The sequence below is a fragment of the Macaca thibetana genome, chromosome 19 (genome assembly GCF_024542745.1).
Source record: "Macaca thibetana thibetana isolate TM-01 chromosome 19, ASM2454274v1, whole genome shotgun sequence".
Taxonomy (NCBI): Eukaryota; Metazoa; Chordata; class Mammalia; order Primates; family Cercopithecidae; genus Macaca; species Macaca thibetana.
The window spans coordinates 42,932,566-42,957,034 of NC_065596.1; the positions used below are offsets into that span (position 1 = coordinate 42,932,566).

General features: G+C 57.4%; 1 protein-coding gene across 5 annotated transcripts in view; it reads left to right on the forward strand.

The window, feature by feature from the left end:
* Positions 1-24,469, forward strand: part of ACTN4 (actinin alpha 4) — an 84,420-nt gene that overhangs the window by 53,692 nt on the left and 6,259 nt on the right. For 3 of the 5 annotated variants that reach the window (XM_050768905.1, XM_050768907.1, XM_050768908.1), the window contains exons 2-12: positions 665-779; positions 1,062-1,181; positions 5,301-5,387; positions 6,413-6,500; positions 8,481-8,559; positions 9,760-9,841; positions 10,578-10,663; positions 14,770-14,862; positions 17,712-17,942; positions 18,552-18,699; positions 22,516-22,666. In XM_050768905.1, the coding sequence (XP_050624862.1) occupies positions 665-779; positions 1,062-1,181; positions 5,301-5,387; positions 6,413-6,500; positions 8,481-8,559; positions 9,760-9,841; positions 10,578-10,663; positions 14,770-14,862; positions 17,712-17,942; positions 18,552-18,699; positions 22,516-22,666 (1,280 nt within the window). Of the gene's footprint in view, positions 1-664; positions 780-1,061; positions 1,182-5,300; positions 5,388-6,412; positions 6,501-8,480; positions 8,560-9,759; positions 9,842-10,577; positions 10,664-11,604; positions 11,691-14,769; positions 14,863-17,711; positions 17,943-18,551; positions 18,700-22,515; positions 22,667-24,469 lie in introns of all 5 variants that reach the window. The other 2 variants (XM_050768904.1, XM_050768906.1) reach the window with 1 other exon arrangement.

Consider the following 24,469-nt stretch of genomic DNA (forward strand, 5'->3'; position numbering starts at 1 on the left):
AGACTTGAGGAAATCCTGCGTTTATGGGAGCTTTTCTTTTCCTGCCACTTTTCTGTTCTGGGTTGTTATCTGTGCACATGATTGGAACGCGGCAGCCTGAGCTCCTGCCTGAGAAGAGCAGCCGCCGGTCAAGGAAGCCAGGGTCCAGCTGGGGCACGTGGGTCTGGCTGGCAGATGAAGGGCTGGCCTTCATCAAGAAAACAAGCCCCGTGAGGGCAGGAGCCCGACCTGTTGATTCCACACTACCGAGCCTGGTGCTCAGTCATGTTTATGTGACCAAGTGAGCCGGTGGTGGCTGAGGCACCAGTCTGATGTTTGTACTGGTCTTCCTTGAGGCAGCTTGGGGGTGTGGAAAAAGCACATGTTGCCAAAATTGACAGACTTGGGTTCAAATCCAAGCTCTGCCACTGGATGGTCTCGTGGTGGGTCATTAATCACCTGAAGCCTCAGTTTCCTCACATCTGCCTCAGTTTCCTCACATCTGCCTCCCGCGGTCACTGTGAGGATCAGAAACAATGTGTGTATCGGGCATGTGCGGTGTGTGTGGGTGAGTGCTCCGTGGCAGCTGCGGTTCTCCTGAGGTCAGGGCTGCAGCCCGGCAGGTGTGTGGAAAGAGCCCGACAGCCAGGCTGACTCTGCACTACCCTGTGTTCTGCCTCCTCAGACCTTCACGGCGTGGTGCAACTCCCACCTGCGGAAGGCAGGCACGCAGATCGAGAACATCGACGAGGACTTCCGAGACGGGCTGAAGCTCATGTTGCTTCTGGAGGTCATATCAGGTGAGGCTCCCAGCCACACAGTGCGGCCCAGCCCTGGCACAGGTGCTCGGCCACAGCAGTCCCCAGAGACGCTGCCCACCCAGCTGCCTCATTGCTCCTGGGGAGGAGAGGGCACCCCTTAGCAGCTGCACGGCGGCCGGGTGGGTGGGGCCGGAGTGGCCTGGTGGTCCAGCAGGGGAACCTGGTTTTGGTGAACAGAGGAGACTCTAAAGCTTCTCTCCCTATCTCCCTTTCTCTCTCTCTGTCTCGCCCCCTCTTCTTTTCTCTTTGTGCATTTCTCAGGGGAGCGGTTACCTAAGCCGGAGCGGGGGAAAATGAGAGTGCACAAAATCAACAACGTGAACAAAGCACTGGACTTTATTGCCAGCAAAGGCGTCAAGCTGGTCTCCATCGGGGCAGAAGGTGAGCTGGAGATGGAGCAGTGAGGGTCCTGCTCAATTTCTGACCTTCAGGCTCTGAGGCACATCTGCATTCTGAAGAGAAATTTTGTTGGTCGTAGGGTGCTTGGGGCACTCAGAGCCCCAGTACATATTCAGCAGCGATCCCAACAACTGCTCTTGATATGATGCTGGGCCCACAAGCACCCCCAGCCCCTTGGAAAAATCCGGTGGACACAGTCCAAATCTAGGAAGTGCAGCCCACCCAACCATGGGGGCAGCAGCTTCTGTAGGGGGTGGAATGGTTTTGACTTGCACTCAGGTCGCCCTCACTGGTTCTCCTTGTGCCAGGCTCAGCAGACAGTAACAAACACGTGCCACAGCCTCTCTCTGTACCAGGAACACTTTTCTCATTATGCCCTTCCCAATATCAGAGAAGGGGACTGGAGGCCCCGTGTCAGGCATTGGGACAGGGAGTGCATGGCCAAAGGTCAGTGCCCAGACTTTGCCCAGTGTGCACAGGCTTGGAGAGTTTCACCTCTGACCACCCCAGGATCCTCCTGGGCCCCATGTAGATAACCAGGACTGTAGCCTCACTAGAGCAGCAGGCTCTCAGCAGGGGCCCCTGGGTTGAGCTCCCAGGCGCTTTTAGAGACAGGCGAGGTCTGATGGAGCTCAGAAGCTCCCCAGCAGCGTGGGCTCACAGTTCCGCTCATTAGTCAGAGTAAGGATTCTTCACCCTGACATCCATGTTGTCCCAGCTTCTAGAAAAACAAAGTAAACTAATTGCCGTTAATGATAGGGCTCTGAGAGTTTGTCCAAGACTCCGGGCCAGAATGTGTGTACTGAGTTCCAAGGCTCTGCCCTGGCCCAGGACCTCTGCGAGGAGGGGTGCCAAGCCTTGCATGCCACAGTCGAGGTGGTTGGTGTTTGTTTAAAAAAATCACAACCCAAAAATTCAGTCAGGCCCTGAGATTTTCTGTCCTTGCATGGATCTTTCCTCCGGGCTCTGTTCCAGCCTTCTGCTTCTCACAGCTGCATTTATTTTGCTCAAATACTAGTCTGTAAATACAGGAGGGGTTAGAGGAGAGACCCATGGCAGTCATCAGTTTTCATTTGGAGAAAAACTTGGTCTAAAAATGTTCTCTGGGCCGGGCGCGGTGGCTCACGCCTGTAATCCCAGCACTTTGGGAGGCCGAGGCGGGCGGATCACAAGGTCAGGAGATTGAGACCACGGTGAAACCCCGTCTCTATTAAAAAATACAAAAAATAGCCAGGCGCGGTGGCAGGCGCCTGTAGTCCCAGCTACTCAGGAGGCTGAGGCAGGAGAATGGCGTGAACCCGGGAGGCGGAGCTTGCAGTGAGCCAAGATCGTGCCACTTCACTCCAGCCTGGGCGACAGAGCGAGACTCCATCTCAAAAAAAAAAAAAAAAAAAAATGTTCTCTGTTCATGGCCAAATTGGTTCACTCCTAGTCCCTGCGACCGTGGGGCCTCGGAACAAAGCCTAATGGAGGCGTTCCTGGGGCTCAAGGCACCTGAGAACCCCACCCCATGCTGTCCCCCTGTCCTTCCACATGATCGGGCATTCACGGGATTATTGGCTTCCCGTAGGGGTGATGAGAGGGACCAGAGGCACAGCTGCAGGTCAGAGAAGCAGCTGGTGGATGTGTCATGAGAAACGCCATCCTCTCCTCACCAGAACTCCATAAGCCCTCCATGAGCAGCTGCACCGGTGCCCGCTGGGCTGGGGAGCTGCGGCCTTGCCCAGCTCTGCAGGCCCAGCCCTCGGGAGGTGCACAGCATAGATTTCCTGAGGCTCGAGCTGCCTCGCTCCACTAAGGGGCAGGTGGCGCTGCTCCGTTTCTGGGTCTGGGGCTCTGAACCCTAGGACAGGGTGGACACTGGGTCCCTCCCCTGTCTCTGGGCAGCAGAATGAGCATATTTCCTCCTCCGAAAACCCAAAAGCTGTGGCTCATGGACACCCCCTTCCTCTGGGTGTATCCCCGGGGGAAGGTGGGCCCCATCTTCTCTGTGACCTCTCCACCTGCTTCCAAGCAAGCCTGCCCTGGAGTGTTCTGCTCAGAGGTCAGTGAGCAGGGTCTCCCGTGGTGTCCTGTGCCTCCAGCTCTGCAGTTAGCTCTGCAACTCACCCCTGTGCCCAGCCCTTCCCAAGAGTAGTTGCAGCAGTGGAGCCCCTCTGTCTTCTTTGGAAGCCCCTTTGCCATGCTCCTTGCATCTGGCATGTTGACAAGTGGGGAGGACTGCCCTAGGCACGCCTGACTGGTGGACTCCGGGATGAGGCACTGCCTTCTCTCATCCAGCCTCAGACACACAGCTGCCCTGGGCCTTGCAGAGAAAGTTTTTCTCTTTAGTTGCTGAGGCTGAGGAAGGTGTGGTCCAAGCCCTTCTTTTGAGAAGTTACAGCAAGTTTTCTTTTGTTTTGTTTTGTTTTTTTTGAGATGGAGTCTCACTCTTGTCTTCTAGGCTGGAGTGCAATGGTGGAATCTTGGCTCACTGCAACCTCCTGGGCTCAAGCAATTCTCCTGCCTCAGGAGAGTAGCTGCAATTACAGGCACCTGCCACCATGCCAGGCTAATTTTTGTATTTTTGGTAGAGACAGGGTTTCACCATCTTGGCCAGGCTGGTCTCAAACTCCTGACCTCTGGTGATCCACACCCACCTCAGCCTCCCAAATTGCTGGGGTTACAGGTGTGAGCCACCACACCTGGCCGCAAATGTTTGTTTTTAGGTTAGTTCAGAAAGCGTACAGCCTGGCCACCTGGCCTCGGGCCTGTGCTCTCCCCTTCCTGACAACACAGCAGTCGTGCTTGTTCCTCACCGGCCTTCCAGGCACTGGATCCAGTGGTGGTCAGAGCAGCCTCGCCCTCATGAGGGCTGGCAGATGGTGAACAAGTAAACAGCCTGTCCAACACGTGATTTCACATAGTGATGGCTTGGGGGCAGCACAGGGGCCAGGGAGGGAGGAACTGGGTGGTGGGTGGGGGAGCTCCTTGGGACGGGCAGTCAGGGAAGCCACAGTGAGAGGTGGCACAAGCAGAAGCTTGCACGATGAGAAGGACCAGCCAGTTGAGGGTTGCAGGCTAGGGGCGTGCTTTGTGGGTGGACAGAAGGTGTGAACATCTCAAAGCAAGAAAGAGCCTGGCTTGCCCAGAGGATGCAGGTAGAGAAATCTGGGAGGATGGCAGGGCCTGGGCCTTCAGGGCAAGCCTTTTCCCTGTGGGCCAGGCATGGAGGCTTACACTTGCAGTCCCAGCACTTTGGGAAGCCAAGGCGGGAAGATCACTTGAGCAGGAGTTTGAGACCAGCTTGGGTAACGGCAAGACCCAGCCTCTACAAAAAGTTTAAAAACTAACCAGGTGTTGTGGCGTGCATCTGTGGTCCCAGCTACTCGGGAGACTGAGGCAAGAGGATTGCTTGAGCCCAGGCAGTCAAGGCTGCAGTGAGCTGTGACTACACCATTGCACTCCAGCCAGCCAGCCAGACCCTGTCTCAGGAGAAGAAAACCGACCATGCTGGCTGCTGTGTTGATGTGGATTATGGGCGGGAAGGGTACATAGGAAGTAGCCTCATTGAACTCTGGAGATGAGAGTGGCTTGGAAGAGAGTGTTGGCAGTGGGATTGGAAGGAAGTGGACAGATTTGCAATAAATAATAATATAGTGTACATTTGCTGACTGAGAGATGAAAAAGACTACCTTTGCCCTGAGAGCGTGGGCCTGCGGTGCTCCCCTGTAGTCAGGAGGTATGCAGATGAAGGCAGAAATGTACAGAGCACGGAGAGTTGAGAGAGGTGTGAACAGAGGCCACACACCTGAGACTGGCCTCTTGGAGGAGTGGTTTTTTGAGTTGGGTCGGGAGAAGGAGCTGGCTGCGGGGCCAGGGACCCTTGTGGCCAGAAGCCTGCAGGCACTCAGTAGCAGGAGGCTCTGGAACAGCGCTGCCCAGAGATTGTTCCATGCATTTTCTCCTGAGAGAGGGAGGAGGACGGGCCTGGGAGATGCAGCCGGGGGTGGTTTGGAGCCTTTCTCTAGATGGGGCTGGAAGGTCACCTTCAGATTGGGCAGAGGAGCCTCACTTTGGTTTTAACGACTTTCTGTCCTCTGCCCCCTTCCCTGCGTGCAGAGATTGTGGACGGCAACGCAAAGATGACCCTGGGAATGATCTGGACCATCATCCTTAGGTTCGCCATCCAGGACATCTCCGTGGAAGGTGAGAGCCACCTGTACTGCGCCCGCTTCCCACCTGAGTCAGGGCAGGTTAGAGGAGAGCTGAAGTGTGGTCTTCATGCTTCAAGCCTCTTCCTGCTTCGTTGGGGTCGCTCACAGGGCCTGACCTTCGCAGGAGTAGTCAGTGGGTGGCAGGTGAAGGGGGGCTCCTCCCAGCCGCCCACCTCTTGGCTCCAGTGCCCTCTGAGGGCCTTTGCTCTTGCAGCCTCATCTCAGTGGACCCTCATGCCACCCTCATGAGATGGGCAAGGATAGCTGGGCCCGTTTTACAGTCCAGGAACCCAAGTCCCAGAACAGACTAGTGAGAGAGTTGGGCCTGGGCCTGGTTCTGTGTTTGCTCAACATCCCCGTCCTTGAAACTTGGTCCCCATGGACCCGTTATGATCTCATGCCGTCCAGGAATGGACGATTTTGCTTCCCTTCAAGCACCTGTGTGCACACAGGATGGGCAGAGCCACCTGGGCCAACGTGCAGGAGCTCCCAGGTGCCGGGTCGCAGTGATGACCGGGAGAGATGTGCTTCCTGCCCTTGAAGGGCTCCCAGTCTGTGAGGACAGCTGAGCTATCCACGGGGAACAGAAGGGCTCCCTAGGCTTCTCCACAGCTGACTTTTCACCTTGTTCAAAAGAGGCCAAGGCCGGTGTCAAGGGCTTGTCTGCAGTGTGTTCTGGTGGTGAAAGGCACGGGCTTGGTGGCCAGGCACACGGCACAGATTCAGGCCCTGACACCACCACCTCCTGGGGCAGCCCTGGTCAAGCGACTCTCCTTGGGGCCATGAGGATTAAGCAGGGCTGTGTGTCCTGGCAGTTGGGCCTGGCAGCATCCGTCTGCATCCGGAATGGGAGTAGCCGTCTCACTGCTATCACTGCTGCTATTGTTAGGACTGATGTCCTCTCCCCTTGGGTTTTGTTTGACCCCTAGTCCTGAGGCTGAAAGTCCCATCCAACTTGGGCTGAGTTCTGAGGGTTTATTTTTGAGCCAGTGCTCACTGTCTTTGTGTGTTTTGCAGAGACCTCGGCCAAGGAAGGGCTTCTTCTCTGGTGCCAGAGAAAGACAGCCCCGTATAAGAACGTCAACGTGCAGAACTTCCACATTAGGTGAGCACCAGTCCTGCTCATCCTCTCCCTTCCTCTAGGAACCTGAGATCCTTCCTTCCACCTACTTTGTTTCCTGTGTTTTTGTCATGGTCTGTGAGATGCCAGCCCTCAGTCAGCCCCTCCCTGGCCATGGGCCCTACAAGCCCATGGGAAGGTCACGTGGTCCTCTCTGAGGAAGAGGAGGCAGTTTCTCAGCCATCCTGGCTGAAGGCCGTAAGGTCAGCCCTCTCGCTGGCCTAATAGAACCTTCTTCGTCCCCAGGCAAGGTGACTCTCAGAAGCAACAATAAAGCTCTTCATTTTTGAGACAGGGTCTTGTGCTGTCGCCCAGGCTGGAGTGCAGTGGTGCAGTCGCTCGTCCCTGCTGCCTTGGCCTGGGCTCAAGTGGTCTTCCTGTCTCAGCCTCCCAAGTAGCTGGGACTGCAGGTGCACGCAGCCACACTTGGCTAATTTTTTATTTTCATTTTTAGTAGGAACGGGGTCTCCCTGTGTTGCCCAGGCTGGACTTGAACTCCTGAGCTCAAGCAGTCCTCCTACCCCGGCCTCCCAAAGTTCTGGGATTACAGATGTGAGCCACTGCCTACTCCTGGCCTCTTTATTTTGACAGCTCAAGAGTGAATTGTTTATTTAGAGTTGCTATTGAATTTTGTGTTGGGGAAAAATGTGCTCTGTGGCTGCTAAGATGAACAAGCCTCAGCTCCGCCATGAACCTGCTTCCCTGAAAGTGAGTGGGAGATGAGACATGTCCACCATTGCCATAGCTGAGGCGGGCATGGGCAGTGCCGCATGCGGTCCAGGGGGTGGCAAGAGGCGGGCCTGCCCAGTGTTTGGGAACACTGGCTCTGGGGGCGGCCCTGAGGTCAAATCCAGTTTGCCCTGTGGCTCCACCCTCTGAGTCTCCTGGATGGCCCGCACAGGAATGAAGAGCAGGGCCTCGTGGGATATGCAGCGGCTTCAGGCTCTCAGGGCCCCTCGCTGGGTGCAGAGGGCTTTTCCTATCGTGCTCACCCTGATAGCATGTGGTCCCTCCCTTGGTCACTCTTCTCTGCGTGTCTCCTTTTTTTCCCTGCCACTAACTGACTGAATCTTCCTATAGCTTCCATTCATTTTCTTCAACTAGTAAGTATCTAGCATGCCCACTGCATGCCACTAGTGGAGATACAGTGGCACCCAAACAAAGTCCCCATTTGTGGGAAGTTTACGCCACAGCGCGGGACCAGCTCTGAACACAGTGGCCAGTAATCCCGCAGCATAACTTCAGTGAGAAGTGCGGCACCCAGACAGGGAAGTCAGAGGAAGAAAGCTCCCTGGGTGGCCTTTCTGAGGAGGTGACATCGAGCTTGACCTCAGAGGGAACCAACCCTTAAAGGGTCTCAGGGAGGAGAATGTGACCCATCTAGCTTGTAACTGACCAACTTGTGGCCTTGGGGAGGTCCCTCTCCTCCAGAGACCTGCGTGCCAAGCGAAATCCTGGCATTTAGCCAGCCCACGGACTGGCCTTCCTGTAAGTCAGGTCCACCAGGGTGTGGAGGCCACACAGCACAGGCACCAGCCTCCTGCAGTGGCCACCTCCCCTGAAGTGGTCTGTCCGGTTCAGGGCGGCCTCCCATGGAAGGTGCTAGCAGTTATAAAGCAGTTGTCATGAGTCAGGCACTGATCCAAGCATTTACTCATTTAGTCCGCACAGCAGCCCTACGTAGCAGGTATGTCACTATCCCCATCGTACAGATGTGGACACCGAGATAGCCTGGCTTACCCGAGATCACGCTGTCAGTAGGCAGAAGAGTCAGGATTTGATCTCAGACTGCCTGGCCCCAGAGGTCATGCTCGCAGCCTCTCTGCCACACCGTCTCCATGCAGTGCCTGGCACAGGCCAGACCTCAGTGAATGAGAATTAGTCATTGCTGCGGGTGCGCAGGGCCATACGGCACTCTGTGACAGTGAGCGGGCCTTCCTATAACCTTTGCCTTTCCTTCCTCAGCTGGAAGGACGGTCTTGCCTTCAATGCCCTGATCCACCGGCACAGACCAGAGCTGATTGAGTATGACAAGCTGAGGAAGGTGGGTGTCTCGAGCTCCCCTTGATGGCCCACAGACGCGCCCTGTCTGACCCCCTAACTCTGGGTCACCATCCCCATGTCCATCCATCGCCAGCCTCCAGATCCCGGTTCTGCATGCAGATGGGTGCCCTGGGAGAGCCTTGTGCAGGCTTCCCGCGACCTCTGGCTTGGTGGCTGACTCTCACCTCCCTTATTCCCCTCGGGGACTGTCCACTCTCCCTCTATGACACTGCAACCAACCCGGGGTTATTTAAGGGCCTGGCCAGCCATGCTTTATAACTCCCCTTCCTCAACCTTCTGGATTCTAGAACCTCCTCTGCCCAAAGGGGCAGAGGGCAAGGAATTCCAAACCATCACTAGCCCATGTTGCCCATACAGGGTCCTGCTCTCATTTGCCTATACAAAGCCTGTATGAACCCAGGCCTTGCCCACCAGAAGCTGCCAGCCTCATGGGGGAAGGCAGGACAAAAATTGTGTCCAAAGCAAAGCACCACACCAGGCCATGCACATGTGCTCAGGCTGAATGGGGTGGCAGGGCATGAGGTCAGAGCAGTGCTGCGGAGGAGGCTAGTGCACCCCGAGCCAGCAGGAGCCCGGAAGGGCCCCAGAAGAAGAGGCAGCTTAGAGCCAGAGGAGAGCTTCCTAGGGGAGGCACCAGACGGCACCCAGCCCATTCCAGCCACAGCGAGCAAGAGCGCTAGGTCCCGGCCAGGGAGACTTGGGGTGCAGTGGGCTTTAGTCCTGTAAGCAGTGGGGAGCCCTTGAGGGGGCTGGGGGACACTTCAGGGTGGTTGGGACCTGGGAGCTCTCGGTTTGTTCTCCTTACCCAGTCCCCAGTGCTCTCTCGGGTCTGGCCCACATCTTCCAGTCAACATGAAAACCAGGGTTTAGGGCAGGGGGCTTAATCTAGAGTCTGTGGGTGGCTGGAAATTGTATGAAAAGGGTACACCTGCATTTTTCTGGAGAAAAAGCCCATGGTTTGTCCCCCAAAGATTTCACGAAGCACTCCTGTGAGTAGGAATTGAATTTATCCAGTCGGTGCCCTCCCGCTCACACCCCACACATGGCCGAGAACTGCCTGAAGAAACCCGCAGCCCTAGCCTTCCTGGGTCTCTCCCTCTGGGCCAGCCCTGCCTGCCTCCTACTCCCGCACCCTGCCCTGACAGAGTTCTTGTTGCTGTCCCCACTTGCCTCCTTCCAGGACGACCCTGTTACCAACCTGAACAATGCCTTCGAAGTGGCTGAGAAATACCTCGACATCCCCAAGATGCTGGATGCAGAGGGTGAGTCATCTGTTCAGCCAGCGCTGTGCTTCCTGATGGCCTTATCTGTCCAGGGCTGGCCTCGGGCAAGGGCCTGTGGGCACGTCAGAGCTTTGGGTCACCTCGGGGAGCTGGCAGAGCCAGCGAGAAGGGCTGAATGATTCCGAGTGAACTCGGGACAGCCGTGTTGCCCTGGGAGACGAAGTGAGGACATCCTGGGCTGGCCAGATTCCTTCAGGGATGGAGAAGGGTATGGGAAGGGGGAGCTGAAGGATCAGCTCTCCTGAGACTGCATCTCCACAGGGCCCGGGAGGGGCAAGGTGGCTGAGGAGGGGCGCTCGAGGCTTCCTGCGAGCAAGCCTGGCCTCTCCCTCCCTACCTGCAGCAGGCATGGAGTATGGAGCCTGCCAAAGTGGAGTGTTTTGTTTTTTCCTTTCCGGCTTTGCTCCGTTTCCCAGCCATGCACTGCCCCAGCAGGGACCTGTGTCTCTGGCCTCTGGTGGCCCTTGGAGTTGACTGTCCTGCTGCTCCTTGAGGCTATTCTCAGAGAACAAAAGTGGCCTCATTTTAATCCGCTTCCCACAGGCTTGTCCTTTCCAGAGCCATGGAAGAGGGCGGGGCTGAGGGTGTGGCTGAGCCCACCCAAGTCACAGTCACTCTGCGGGTCCCTCTCCCCTAAGGCCGTGGCTCCCAGTGAGTGAGGCCTCCACCCTGCCCACCTGCCTCGGGCAGTTTAACCCTTGTCGTTCACTTGCAGACATCGTGAACACGGCCCGCCCCGACGAGAAGGCCATAATGACCTATGTGTCCAGCTTCTACCATGCCTTTTCGGGAGCGCAGAAGGTACCGGGCAGGGCCAGGCAGGCCCTCCTCGCCGCCACCGCGCAATGCCGCCGCTGCCTCTCGCCTCCCGTGCTCACCTCATTTCTCTTGCAGACAGCAGTGGCCTCTCTCTGACTGGAAGCCACCCCCTGCTCCCTGGTGTTGCTGCCCCCTCAGCCTTAGCTCACACACCTGTCGGGTACCTCGTCTGTGCCAGGCTTTTCCAGGCATTGAGGATACCCTGGTGACTGGGTCAGGCAAGGTCCCTGCTCTCAGGGTACTTCCATGCTAGTGAGAGAGACACACCTGGCCTGTCACAGGAGTGGAATAGAGAACATGGGGCTCGATGGGGGGACAGAGATGACTGGGGTGACCTGCAGCTGGCACTGTCAACATGGAGGGGTGTCGTGAGCAGGTACTTGCAGCAGGAGCTGCTAGATGCAGCCTGGGGCACGGGTGTTCCAGGCAGAAGGTGAAGCATGGCGAAGGCACTGAGACAGGAAGAAGCTTGGCTTTTTCAAGGACCAGCTAGAGAGGAGTGAGTGACAAGCAGTGACAAGCAGTGATGGACCAGGCCCCACAAGACCCTTGTGGTGTGGGATAAGGAATTCTTGTTTTACTTAGGGCCACGGGAGACCCTAAGGGTCTTACTCCGTGGTGGTAGGTGCTCACTCACATTTTCAGACAGATCATTTAGCAACTGACTCCTCCAGCCCAAAACAAAGCTGCCTTTATAGGGCTCACGGCTAGTCTGTCTCCAGCCCAGGCCTGGTTAGAAAAGGAATGCACCCCATTTGGACTCCACAAAACCCCGCAAGGCATGTCCACGCAGGCCTGGGGCTGGCTTCCAGTCCAGAGCAAGCGCTCTTCCTCCCGCATGAGCCTCGGGCCGGCCCGGCCGCCCTCCCTGCATCTTTCACTCTCTCCTGCCTCTCTCTCTCTTTCTCTCTCTCTCTGTGCAGATATTGTGGGTACTCTGAGGCCAGATGAGAAGGCCATCATGACTTACGTGTCCTGCTTCTACCACGCTTTCTCGGGGGCTCAGAAGGTGAGCTGGGCCGGGCACACCTCGCTGCTGGGGCTGCAGACCTGCCTTCACCACCGCCCTTGCGTCACCGCCGGCCATCTGTGGTTGGAGCCCTGGCCAGGCTGCGGGCCACCACACCACACAGACTGACCCTGCTGGGCTCTGACTCGGAAGGGTGCCCTGGGGCAGGTTTCCCGCCTGGCTGGTGCTGGGCCTGTGCTGAGGAGCCACAGACCTTCTCTGAACACAGCCCACCCTGGGAGGTGGGTAGTGGCATCCCAGGCTCTCAGGCGGAGAAACTGAAGCCCTACATCAGTCAATGGCAGAGCTGGGATTTGACCGCCCAGCGTTCCCACTTGCCCTGTCCATCATCTGTACCACCTGCCTGGCCCTGCCGGGCCCTTTCGTGGGGAGCACTGGGCTTTACCCCAGTTCTGCAGCTCCTTCTTGCCAGGAAAGGCTCAGCGTGTGCAGCCCAACCTGCACTCACGGTCTCGGCCTTCCAGAGGCCAGACAGAGCCCGCAGAGGGTGCGTGCCAGCAGCCGCCCTCATGCGCCCGGCTGACCTCATGCTGCCCCGTGGCTCCTGCTGGGCCCTCAACGTTCACGCAGAGGCCCAAGCACTGCTCCCCCCGCTTGCCTTGTGGTCTGTGAAGTACTTCAGGCAACACTCCCGATGCCTGCTTTGGTGTCAGTAGTTGGCACAGGTGCAAAGGAGGAGGTGGAATTGCTTCTTGTTTACTGAGCATGTACTGCATACTAGGCGCTCTCCAAGCCGTTCACATGCACAGGCTTCCAGAGGGCCCCTGTGCACACCCCTAGGAGGGCTAGGCGCAGTTAGCCCCATTTGAGAGAGGAGGAGTTAAATTTTAGGGAAACAGAGAGCTGTTCCTAAAGCTAGAAGGCATGGGCTGTACCTTCTCTAGACCCCCTGCTTCGAACCCCCAATCTAGCAAGTCCATTACCCACCGTCAGTCTGGCTTGGCCCCACTCTGCCACCTCTTGGTACTGTGACCTTGGGTAGGTCACTTGACCTCAGCTACCCTATCTGTGAGATGGGCATTGCTGTAGTTCAGTCTCACAGGATTGCTCTGGGCGTGAAACAAGCAGGCAAAGGGCTTAGCACAGTGTCTGGCACGGCAGGTGCCTTGTAAGCAGCCGGGGGAGTCACAGTGGTGGGGAGTGTGGTTCTTCCCAACCTCAGGCCAGAAAGGCCTCTTCACCTCCTCAGCAGGCGATTGGAGCTTGTGTTTGGAGTGTTCTGCTAGAGGGCACGGGCCAAGAGGGTGGAGGGAGGACCCCTGACCCACACCCCGGCAGGAAGATGGGCAGGGACCAGCAGCAGTGGATGATTCGTCACCATAGATCCCAACTAACAGCATGTTTGCCGTTGGACTCACCCCTACGGGCCCTGAGCCAGCCCCCTGCCCACCACATGGCCTCGTCAGATTGCTTTTCCTTCTACCCACACTGCTCCTCTGTGCTTAAGGCTGAACTCCAGTGTGGAGGCGCTGAGAGATTTGGGGGAGCAGGGACTGGCATGCGAGCCCAGGACAGCATGGGTGGGTGCTGAGGTGCTAGGCCTGGAGGCTTGTCACCGGCCCCTCTCCTGAGGGGGTAGCGGAGGCCTGGCTGCAGGGTGCTGGCCGGTTGGGAAGGAAAGTGCTGGGTCCCTGTGTGCTCCTCAGGACAGCCACGTGGTTTCCCCAGAGACCCAGTCCGAGCTCTTGCAAGAGTGCTCTCTAGGGTTCGTGTTTCGTAAATGCAGAGTGAACCCCAGGCCTAGCGCTGGTGTGCCCATTCTGTCCTGATCGTTTATTTCCAGTCACCGAAGCGTTCCCACCTCGTTCCTTTATTCACTCACTCATTCAGCAACCCTGAGCACCAGCAGTGCACCGAGCCCTAAGCTGGATGTGGGAACTCAGCAGTGAAACATGATTCCCCTGCCCTGTGGCAGCCCCGTGCTCACAGAGTGGACTTGAGTTTCGGGTGCCAGTTTTCGCTGCCCAGTTAGGAGTCAGGGACTGACCTCTGTGACCCCCACAAGCTGCAGCCCTGGCTGTGTTTTCCACACTGGTCTGGGGCCCATGTTCCTTGGCCGAGGAACCTCCTGGACCTCATTTCTGAGGAGCACCGCCTGGGGCCCTGGGTGTGTGTCCCGCAGCATGGCGCGGGGTGTGCACGTGTGTGTGTGTGCGCACTCACATGAGCCCCAGCTGCCGCCTCCCCGCCTGTCTCCAGGTGCCGTGCGTGCAGGGGAGAGGCTGGGCATCGCTGCCTGCAGCGCTGGCTCTGAGCCATTGGCCAAGCCTCTCCATTTTCCTTCCCCATCACTCTGTAGACCCTCCTCATTCTTTCTGTTCCTGTTCTGTTGCCGTTTCAACTCCTCCTCTTGGACCCTTTCTGTGCTTCCTGAAAGGTACCTGGTCTTTCCTCTCCCTGTGTGCACCCCCCGCCTCCTCTACACTGTTCACTGCCCCACAGCAGGACAGGGCAGGATGCTCTCCTGTAGTTCAGGCCCAGGGACTATGTCCACCACTCTCACCCTCCAAAGCCCCAGTGCTTTTCTGCCCCATGGATGGTGACTTTTGCCCCCTGGAGCTCCTGTTAACCCTGCCTCCAAGGCAGGAGAGAGGACAGGCCTGAGTGTGCTCCTGTGCATGGACCACCAGGCTCCTCCGGGGCCCGGGCGCCTCTGCCCTGCTGCCCCCAGCTCCAGCTTTCGGCTTCCCATCCATTCACCTTCCCACCGGGAGAGACTCCTCCACGGTCTTAGGTCCAGCACAGCCAACCCATCCAGCCTCACTCTCCTCTGTGTGGGGCACTAGAGGGTTTGCGAGCAGCAGTGGGAGGGCTCCCCGACCTTCCTCGGTGCCTCCCAGGTCTGGGCTCTCTGGACCCAGGGGCATTTTGCAGTTAGCAGTGAGGATGCCAACAAGGCCTGTTGGGACAGGGCACCATCTCACGGGAACTGTGCTTCCTCTCCTTCCCCTCTGTGAGGAGTTCTGTGGGCCTTGGACCAGCTGCTTTCAAGGGACATGCCCGTCAGGAGGGAGGGTGGCCAGCCCCCAGGCAGCCCTGACTGTGCGCTCCCCTCCAGGCTGAAACTGCCGCCAATCGGATCTGCAAGGTGCTGGCTGTCAACCAAGAGAACGAGCACCTGATGGAGGACTACGAGAAGCTGGCCAGCGACGTGAGTGTCCCCCCAGTGAAAGTCAGGGCCACCTCGTTACCCTCAGCCAGAGGTCACAGCGACTCTTGCAGTGGGAAAGCAGGTGTGGCAGCGAGATGACCTAGAAAAGTCTGCGCGGTCACAGACCATGGCATTTAGCCAGCCAGTGTGTGACCTCTCCATTTGCTTCCACAAGGCTAAGGGTCAGACTGGCAGCCACCTTGCCATTCAGTCCCTGGGCTCCGAGCTTGGGTTCCTACAGAGATGCTCAGGGACAGTGTTTCCTGGGCACCTCAGTGCTTTAGAATCACCCGGGGAGCTTTGTGAAAGCCCCTCTTCCCGTGCCCTGGCCCTGGAGAGAGCGATTCAGAAGGATGGAGAGGGGCCTGGGAACCAGTAGGATAGCAGGCCCTGTGCAGGCACTTCACAAGCAGCCCAGCAAGACAGGAACTCAGATTATCTTCCTTTCCAAGTGAGGAAACTGAGGCCCAGGGAGGGTCAGGCACGTGCCTGCTGTTACATGACTGGTGGGACAGAGAGCTGGGCTTCAAGCCCAGGCAGCCCTTCTCTAGAGCCCAAACTCAATGCTTCAGTTGGAAACAAGGGTGGTTAGTATATCTCTTCTGGAGGCTCTTCATTTTTGAAATCTCCATATTTAAAAAATAAAAGGCTGGGCGCAGTGGCTCACGCCTGTAATCCCAGCACTTTAGGAAGCCAAGGCAGGCGGATCACTTGAGGTCAGGAGTTCAAAACCAGCCTGGCCAACATGGTGAAACCCCGTCTCTACTGAAAATACAAAAACTAGCCGGGTGTTGTGGCACACACCTGTAGTCCCAGCTACTCGGGAGGCTGAGGCAGGAGGATCGCTTGAGCCTGGGAGGCAGAGGTTGCAGTGAGCTGAGATTGCGCCACTGCACTCCAGCCTGGTGACAGAGCAAGACTCCATCAAAATAAAAATAAAATAAAATAAAATAAAATTTCCCAAAGAGCAGTGGTTTGACTGCTCATCTAGAACCAGTGGTTCCTAGATTTTCCTATCTCATAGACCAGGAAAATTTGAAAAACTATTTGATGTCCAACCTAAGATGGCCAGCTTTTTATTTTGCCAAGTTACGGATGTTTTAAAAAGAAACATTACCATCTGTTACCACCAGCACTTCTAACACCAAGATAAGGTAAAAAGGTTATTCTTAGAACCCCAGCCGTTGCCAAGAAAGGGCAGCTGGCAGCACGCCTCACAATGTATCCACACAGGGGTATTTCTGTCCTTGAATTTCTCACTTTGCCAGAAGTTGGCATTTGGGAACCACTTCTCCAGCTTGTCCGTGCTGGCAGATAACTGATTTTATTCTTCTAGAATTGTTTTATTATTTTTTTGAGATGGAGTTTCACTCTTGTTGCCCAGGCTGGAGTGCAATGGCACGATCTTGGCCCACTGCAAACTCCACCTCCCAGGTTCAAGCAATTCTCCTGCCTCAGCCTCCCAAGTAGCTGGGATTACAGGCGCATGCCACCATGCCCAACTAATTTTTGTATTTTTTTAGTAGAGATGGGGTTTCACCATGTTGGTCAGGCTGATCTCGAACTCCTGACCTCAGGTGATCCACTCGCCTCAGCCTCTCAAAGTGCTGGGATTACAGGTGTGAACCAGCATGCCCGGCCTAGAATTGTTTTAGAATGTCCAATTTTTTGTTACCCTTCCTCACTCCATCAAAAATCTGAGTAGCTCCTAAAAGTATATATTTGTTTCATTTTCTTTTTTTTTTTTTTTTTTGAGACGGAGTCTCGCTCTGCCGCCCAGGCTGGAGTGCAGTGGCCGGATCTCAGCTCACTGCAGGCTCCACCTCCCGGGTTCACGCAATTCTCCTGCCTCAGCCTCCCCAGTAGCTGGGACTACAGGCGCCCGCCACCTCGCCCGGCTAGTTTTTTGTATTTTTTAGTAGAGACGGGGTTTCACCGTGTCAGCCAGGATGGTCTCGATCTCCTGACCTCGTGATCCGCCCGCCTCGGCCTCCCAAAGTGCTGGGATTACAGGCGTGAGCCACCGCGCCCGGCCATTTGTTTCATTTTCAATTTTATTTTCTAATTTATGTCCCAGGCCCAGTGCACGCACTGGCCTAGCCAGACTGAGCCAGGTGGGCTTGTCGGCCTTGTCCTTGAGGCACGTAGTGAGCCCGGAAGCAGTGAGGCTCTCAGCGTGGAGCTCAGTGAAGACAGCGGCAGTGGGGCATGTGACAGCATGGAAGGGGACCTTTTTGGCGGGGGCATGGGAGTGGAGGTCTCCCCTCTTAGACCTGAGGGAAAAGACTGAGAGCAAAGGCATGGGCCAGGCATGGTGGCTCACCCCTGTCATCCCACCACTTTGGGAGGCTAAAGTGGGATTGCTTGAAGTTACAAGTTCAAAACCAGCCTCGGCAGTATACTGAGACCCCCTTCTCTATAAAAACTTAAAATAAAAATCAGCCAGCCTCGGAGGTAGGCACCTGTAGTCCCAACTACTTGGGAGACTGAGATGGAAGGATGGCTTGAGCCCGGGAGGTTGAAGCTGCAGTGAGCTATGATCGTGCCACTTCACTCCAGCCTGGATGACAAAGCACGAACCTGTCTTTAAAAAGAAAAGCACAGGCAGGAACAGGAAGTAACAAGAGAATAGTACAGTGATGCAGGGATAGGGAGGGGGCTACACTCCCAGAGTTCTGGGTCGGGGGTTCCAGCAGGAATTGTGGAGAAGTTGGGCTGGGGAGCAGGGGCAAGCCCCTAAGGTGGGGCCCTCAAAGATCCAGATCCCATGTGCCCATAAGCTGGGGGACAGCCCGTCAGCACTCTGAGGGCCCCCGACAAAGGCCACTCTGGCTTCTGTGGGCCCACAGCTCCTGGAGTGGATCCGGCGCACCATCCCCTGGCTGGAGGACCGTGTGCCCCAAAAGACTATCCAGGAGATGCAGCAGAAGCTGGAGGACTTCCGCGACTACCGGCGCGTGCACAAGCCACCCAAGGTGCAGGAGAAGTGCCAGCTGGAGATCAACTTCAACACGCTGCAGACCAAGCTGCGCCTCAGCAACCGGCCTGCCTTCATGCCCTCTGAGGGCAAGATGGTCTCGGTGAGCGCCAGGATTCACAGGGGAGCAGCTGTGAGGGGCAGAGGCAGCCCTAGACCTGCCTGTGGGCTCACCGTTTGGCCAGCATAGTCTTTCCTAAGTTGTTGATGTCCTGTGGGACATGGCACGGCCTTTCGGATGCAGGGCTCAGGGAGGGGTGCATTTCACTTGGCACTGTGCTCCCCTTTGGCCCTCACTGGGTATATTACACCCAGGGTTTTATACCCACCCCAAATCCATGCCACGGGTTGTGTGGGTGTGGAGTGGTGTGAATTTGGAGTCCCGGTCTGCTATGATGGCAGGACCGCCATGTGCTTGAGGCCCTTCATCAACAGAGGGGCAGTGCGCCCTGGACGGTTACCACTTCCCCATCTATGATATCCATTCATTCATGCACTCACCCGTTCACACATTCATTTTGTTAATCCAGAATTGATTGTACCTGCCGAGTGCTGAGGGGCCCTGTGTAAGCATCTAGATATAACAGCAAAGTATGACACAGACATGACCCCAGCCAAGCTCTGCCAACTTCCCATCAGCATCCCTTGGAGACATCCCCCTGGGTGCCCCTGCTTCCTTTTGATAGCCCTGCCTGCTCCCGCCCCGCCCCAGGACATCAACAACGGCTGGCAGCACTTGGAGCAGGCTGAGAAGGGCTATGAGGAGTGGTTGCTGAATGAGATCCGCAGGCTGGAGCGGCTCGACCACCTGGCAGAGAAGTTCCGGCAGAAGGCCTCCATCCACGAGGCCTGGACTGACGGTATGGCCCAGCCCTGCCCCACTCTGCCCAGCCCCGCTCCTGCGCTCCCCTCCTGTCTCTCAGGCACACGTGAGGGTGCACACACAGCCCCCTGCCGTGTTGGGTGTGTTTCTCAGGTCTCCTTTCTTGCTGCTTGGGAGCATGTGTGTGTGTCAGAAATGTTGCTTTAGAGCCAGGTGCAGTGGCTCACACCTGTAATCCCAACACTTTATCAGGCCAAGGCAGGAGGATCACTTGAGCCCAGGAGTTTGAGACCAGCCTGGGCAACATAGCAAGACCCTGCCTATAAAAAAAAAAAATTTAAATAACAAAATTAGTCAGGCACGGTGGTGCACACCTGTGGTCCCAGCTACTTAGGAGGCTGAGGTGGGAGGGGATCGATTGAGCCAGGGAGGTCAAGGCTACAGTGAGCCTTGATCGTACCACTGCACTCCAGCCTGGTGACAGAGCAAGACCTTGTCTCAAAAAAAAAAAAAAAAAAAAAAAAAGGAAAGAAATGCTGCTTTGGGCCGGGCATGGTGGCTCAAGCCTGTAATCCCAGCACTTTGGGAGGCCGAGACGGGCGGATCACGAGGTCAGGAGATCGAGACCATCCTGGCTAACACGGTGAAACCTCGTCTCTACTAAAAAATACAAAAAACTAGTCCGGCGAGGTGGCAGGCTCCTGTAGTCCCAGCTACTCAGGAGGCTGAGGCAGGAGAATGGCGTAAACCTGGGAGGCGGAGCTTGCAGTGAGCTGAGATCCGGCCACTGCACTCCAACCTGGGCGACAGAGCGAGACTCCATCTCAAAAAAAAAAAAGAAATGCTGCTTTGTGGGTTCCTCCAGCCCCAGGAGGCAGGGACCATTCAGGGGCCAGGTCCTCTTTGTTGCCCAGTCTGCCCTTGCCTCAGAGATTACTTACAGGTGGGCCCCTGTCAGTCATCCAGGAACACAGCCAAGCCCCCTCCAGCGCTTCAGGGAAGTGGCCTTATACCCATCCCTTTGTCACCTCTGCCCCTTTGTCACCTCTGCATGTCTTCTCTATCCAGGGCGAGCATGTGGGGCAGGCCTCTTCCATCCCCCGCACCCTGTGTTCAGAGTCGGCTCCCCTGTCCCACACCTCTGAGAGTGTGGACGGCAGGCTGGGGAGCCTGTGTTCACTGGCACGTCCCTTGGGCTAGGCAAGGGCCTGCCTCCTGGGCCTGCTGCGGGACCGGACAGCCGACAGTGTTCACCCACACCCACTGCCTTCGGCCCACCCTTCAGCATGGCCCACCTGCTCGCTCCTCCCACCTCCCATCCCTTCCCAGAGCCTCCTTCCCAGGCCTGGCTCCCCCTGCAGGAGCGCAACTGCATTTTCTGTTCTCAGCAGCCCTGCAGCTCCCTGGCCCTTGGCTCCGGATGTGGGATTCCATCACGTCCCTGGCCTTCCTTTGGGTCACGCCAAGGTTGAGATTCCAGATCCCAGGGGTCTGGAAGCCTTCAGAAAGCTGCCAGTGCCTGGGAGAGCCACAAGAGCCATCCATAGGACTCCTCTCCCGTTCTGGCCACCTCCTTCCCAGTGCTGTCTCCTGGGCCCTCCGGCCACCACTCCGCCCAGCTGAGCCCTTCCTTGCGTTCCTCAGTGCAGTTTCTCACCCCTCCCCACCCTGGCCGCATGCGAGTATGCAGCTCCGCATGGCCCGCAGCCCTGGTCACGGCCCAGCTCGTGTCCTTCTCACAGGAGCTCAGCTCGCCATGCCCGCAACAGCTGCCAGCCCCAGAGCAGCCCGGCCCCTTTGCTGCCAGAAAAGAATGCAGATGAGAGTGGATGGTGAGGAGGAAGGAAGGGCCTGGCCAGGCCAAATGCCGCACTTCCCTCTTGCCTGGCAGAAAGGCACCAGTGTGAGGAGAGCATGTTGGCACTGATGCCATCTTGTGTGGGTTGGTGGCCTCCATCCATTCCTGGATTCACTCGTTCATTCAACAGACAGCTCAGGTGGCTCCAGCCGTCCTTATCCATGGAGGCCTGGGCATTGCCCTGTGGCTGAACCTTCTGGGGGTCTTTCTGCCCACCCTTCAGCTCTTCAGTCCCTCTACAGGGCTCCGTGAGGCCCTGCAGATGGTTTCCTGCGGCTGAGGGGCTGGGTGGAGTGGCCCCACTGGCGTTCCACCCCTGGGAGAAGGGCTCTGGGGCAGCCTTCACCTGATGTTTAGAAGCCAGTCAGTCTCCCGGCCAGGGCCCAGCTGGTTCAGTGGCCTCCACACATCCCTGCCCCACCCCTGCCTGGCTGGGCATCCACCCGGGTCTGCCCATGGCGTCCGCCAGAACCCCCAGGCAGGCTGGACTGCTAATTCCCAAGACTCAGAGCCTCTGTCCTCTCAAGCGGCAGTTATGTGAAACAGGACGGGCAGGCCCTCCACACCCCAGGGTCTGGTCATAGCGGCCTCTTCCGCCCTGGGGTAGGTGGACCACCTTTGCTCCACGCCCCTCACCATCCCCCACAGCCCGCAGCAGGAGGGTCGTCGTGGATGCTTCTCCAAGGGACTTGATTTCCTGGGAATACGACCAGCCCCCAGCGACCCCTTTTCCCCACTCCGGCTGTCCCTTGGCCTGGATCCCAGGTAGCCGTGGCCATGGCCCGCTGCCCACATCCTCTCGGTGCACCCTTGCCGGGACTCTGCTGAGGCAGAGGGAGATGTCACCTGCTGTTTCCCGTTCCCGCCCCGGGAGAAAGCAATTGGAGAAGGGAATTGCAAGGCTGCCTTGTGGCTGAGCCTCCTGCCCCAGGGCTGTGCAGCAGGGCCGGTGGAGCCAGAATCTCTCAGGCCGCCCACCTCTTGCCCATCAGCGCCAGGGCCCATCCCAGGGGGAGGCTGGTAGGTGCCTGACAGATGAGACCGGGAGAGGCTGAGGTGACGCTGGTACTGGCTTCATGCCTGCTGTGCTTGAACACCACCTCACTGGAATTTGAGAATAGTTCCATGCCACATAGGTGCTGGGGCTGGCCCCATTTTACAGATGAAGGCACAGGCCCAGAGAGGCCCTGGTGGCTGCACTGGGCGGGCAACTTTCAGGTGCGCTGGGATAGAGCTGAGGGAATCTCTGCTACCACTCCAGGGAAGCCCAAGTTGGTGTCCCTGAGGCAGGGCCCCTGTAGGAGGTGGGGTGCAGCCACCGTCCCAGGCTGGCATTTTCCCTGCAGTTCCCTAAAGACCTTCACTTGCTTGCAGGGCTTCTTGAGCTTTGGTTCTAGGATGTGTAATTAGCCAGGATCCGGGACTAATAACAGTGTTCCTCCTTTCCTTCAAAGGGCCTGACGGTAGGCCCGCCCCACTGCACACAGGACACTTTAGGACAGCGTGGGGCACTTAGATGTGGGAGAGAACCGCCACCCGTGCGGGTGCAGGCTCAGGCTCCTAGAAGAAGCTGGTTCCAATGCTTCCTCTTCCCCAAGCCTGCTGGGACATGGGCTTTGACTCCGGGTGCTTCTCTGGATCAAAGCCCTCCAGAAACAGGTGCTACCTTTTCAAGCTGTGCTACCACGGCCCAATTTGTATGGTTTCCTACTAATAAAAGATGCTAAGTTTAGGACACACAGGTTGAAATGGAATCTCTCTCTCAGGCTCACCAACCCTGAAGTGTCCATCCAGGTCCATCCAGGTTACAGTTGGGCTTAAAGATCCCTAGAGGGTGCAGAAAAAGGTTCTGGAAGTTTCCATGCCACTGTCAATGGCGTGGAAGGATGTAGGGTCCACGGTCTCCCTTTCCCTCCCTCTGCTTGGACAGCCACTCCAGACTCCTGCCCCAGAGCCGCCGTGCTGTGGTCTTAAGTGCCTCTCTGCCCCCACCAGGGAAGGAAGCCATGCTGAAGCACCGGGACTACGAGACGGCCACCCTGTCGGACATCAAAGCCCTCATTCGCAAGCACGAGGCCTTCGAGAGCGACCTGGCCGCGCACCAGGACCGCGTGGAGCAGATCGCCGCCATTGCCCAGGAGCTCAAGTACGTGCGGGCTCAGGACACTCCCATCACCTGGCTACCACCACAGCCTGCCCAGACCGGTGGTGGCAGCACGCCGAGGCCCAGCCTGCCTCAAGGCCTGGAATAGGGTCCCCAGTGCCCCAACTTCACCTCCTTCCAGAAGCCAGGGAAGGGCCTCATGGGATGAGGCCTTTTGCACATCCTGTCTCAGCCCCAGATGGGACACCTGAAGGATCTGGATTCTCTAGCAGGAGGGAGGTGTCTGGCCCCTTGTCTTGATTCTTCAGGCTTTAGGGGTCCCTGGGGGTGCCACCTCTCCTGCTGGCCACCCCAGGTAGGCCCTGGCCCCCTGATGGGATGGGCCCCGGCCTCGGTTGCTCCCGGCCGCAGCTCCCTGAGGGAGCCGGGCTGCACAGTGAGCCTATTGTTCTGCCCGGCCCCTTCCCTTTCTTGCTCAGAATACACTTATTGTAAGAGCTTCCAGGCAGCCGGGCTCCTTCTCCTCCCCACCCAGTCAGATAAACTTGTGTACACAATTAGTACGCTGAGGCTCGAGCTGGTGAATGGGGCCTTATTCCACCAGCGCGGCGGCCGGCAGCAGGGCGGGCCCAGACAGCGGAGGCCCAGGCCATTACTTCATGGAAAATCCACAGGCCCTCAAGGGGCAGCAGGGCTCCCAAAATAGCTGTCTGCTCAAAAATAGGATCCTTGGCTATAACTGCTCTTTCCACTGACACCCCCACCCCACCACAGTCACCCCCAAATGTCTGCTTATTCCTATGAGTCCAAGGCCCGGCCCTGATGCCCAGTGAGCCCCATGCTGGGCAGAGCTGGTTTTCTCCCTGACTCACTACCCCCCCACGGCCCGGGTGCTTTGAGGGTTCCCCATTGGCTCAGCCAGAGGCAGGAGTCCCATGGGGCTGTCACAGCACTGGAAACCACAGCTGCTGCTTTGGCACAGTTGGGGCACCTCAGGGGTCCTGCCACCACCACATCCAGGCCAAGGAGAGCAAGGCCACAGATGCAGCACCCTCAGGGGTGTGGGGATGGGACACAGGCAGCTTCCTCAGTGATGGGGGAGCCCCTAGAACCTCGCAGGAAACAGACTTGAAATAAACCCTAGGCCTGCCCCCTTCTCAGGCCCTGGGCAATGCCATGTGAAACCCATTACTCTGCTCAGGAATAGGCAATCCCTGAAGCAGCTTTCTGGACGGTAGCCCTGGAGGAACAGAAGGGAGGGCTGTCTGGGTCCTGTCTGTTCTGCTGCGGGGGAAGTACAGAGGCCTGTGGACCGTCCAGGATGAGCCGGATGGGCAGCCCTGCTGAGCGCTGATTAATGGTGACAGCAAAAACTCATTGAGCTCTCAGGGCTTTATGTGTACCAGCTCATTTAATCCCCACAGCAACTGTGTCACTGAGGGAACCAAGGCACGGAGAGGCCAACAGGTCTGCCCAGGATCACACAGCAATGGAGTGGTTGAGATGGGAATGGCGCCCAGGCCCCCAGCCCTACTGTGGAGCATGGCCTCAGCCCCTGTCCGCTGTCTGTGGCTGGCTTACCTGGTCCCCATGTCCTGTTCCTACCCAGAGTCGTTCCCTGCCCCCTACCCCTCCTCAGGCCCCAAGGCCTGGTTGAAGGGCCACACTCTTAGCTGATAGTGGCAGAATGAGTCAGGGATGGGTGAGCAGGAGGAAGCCCCTTCCCTGCTCAGGCCTGGTAATTACCTGTTAACCAGCCCTGTTATCACCCCTTCCCTTCTACCCTGGGGGTACCCCGGGCCAGAACCAAGCGGTGATTGATTAGTGATTGGTTGTTGATATCCT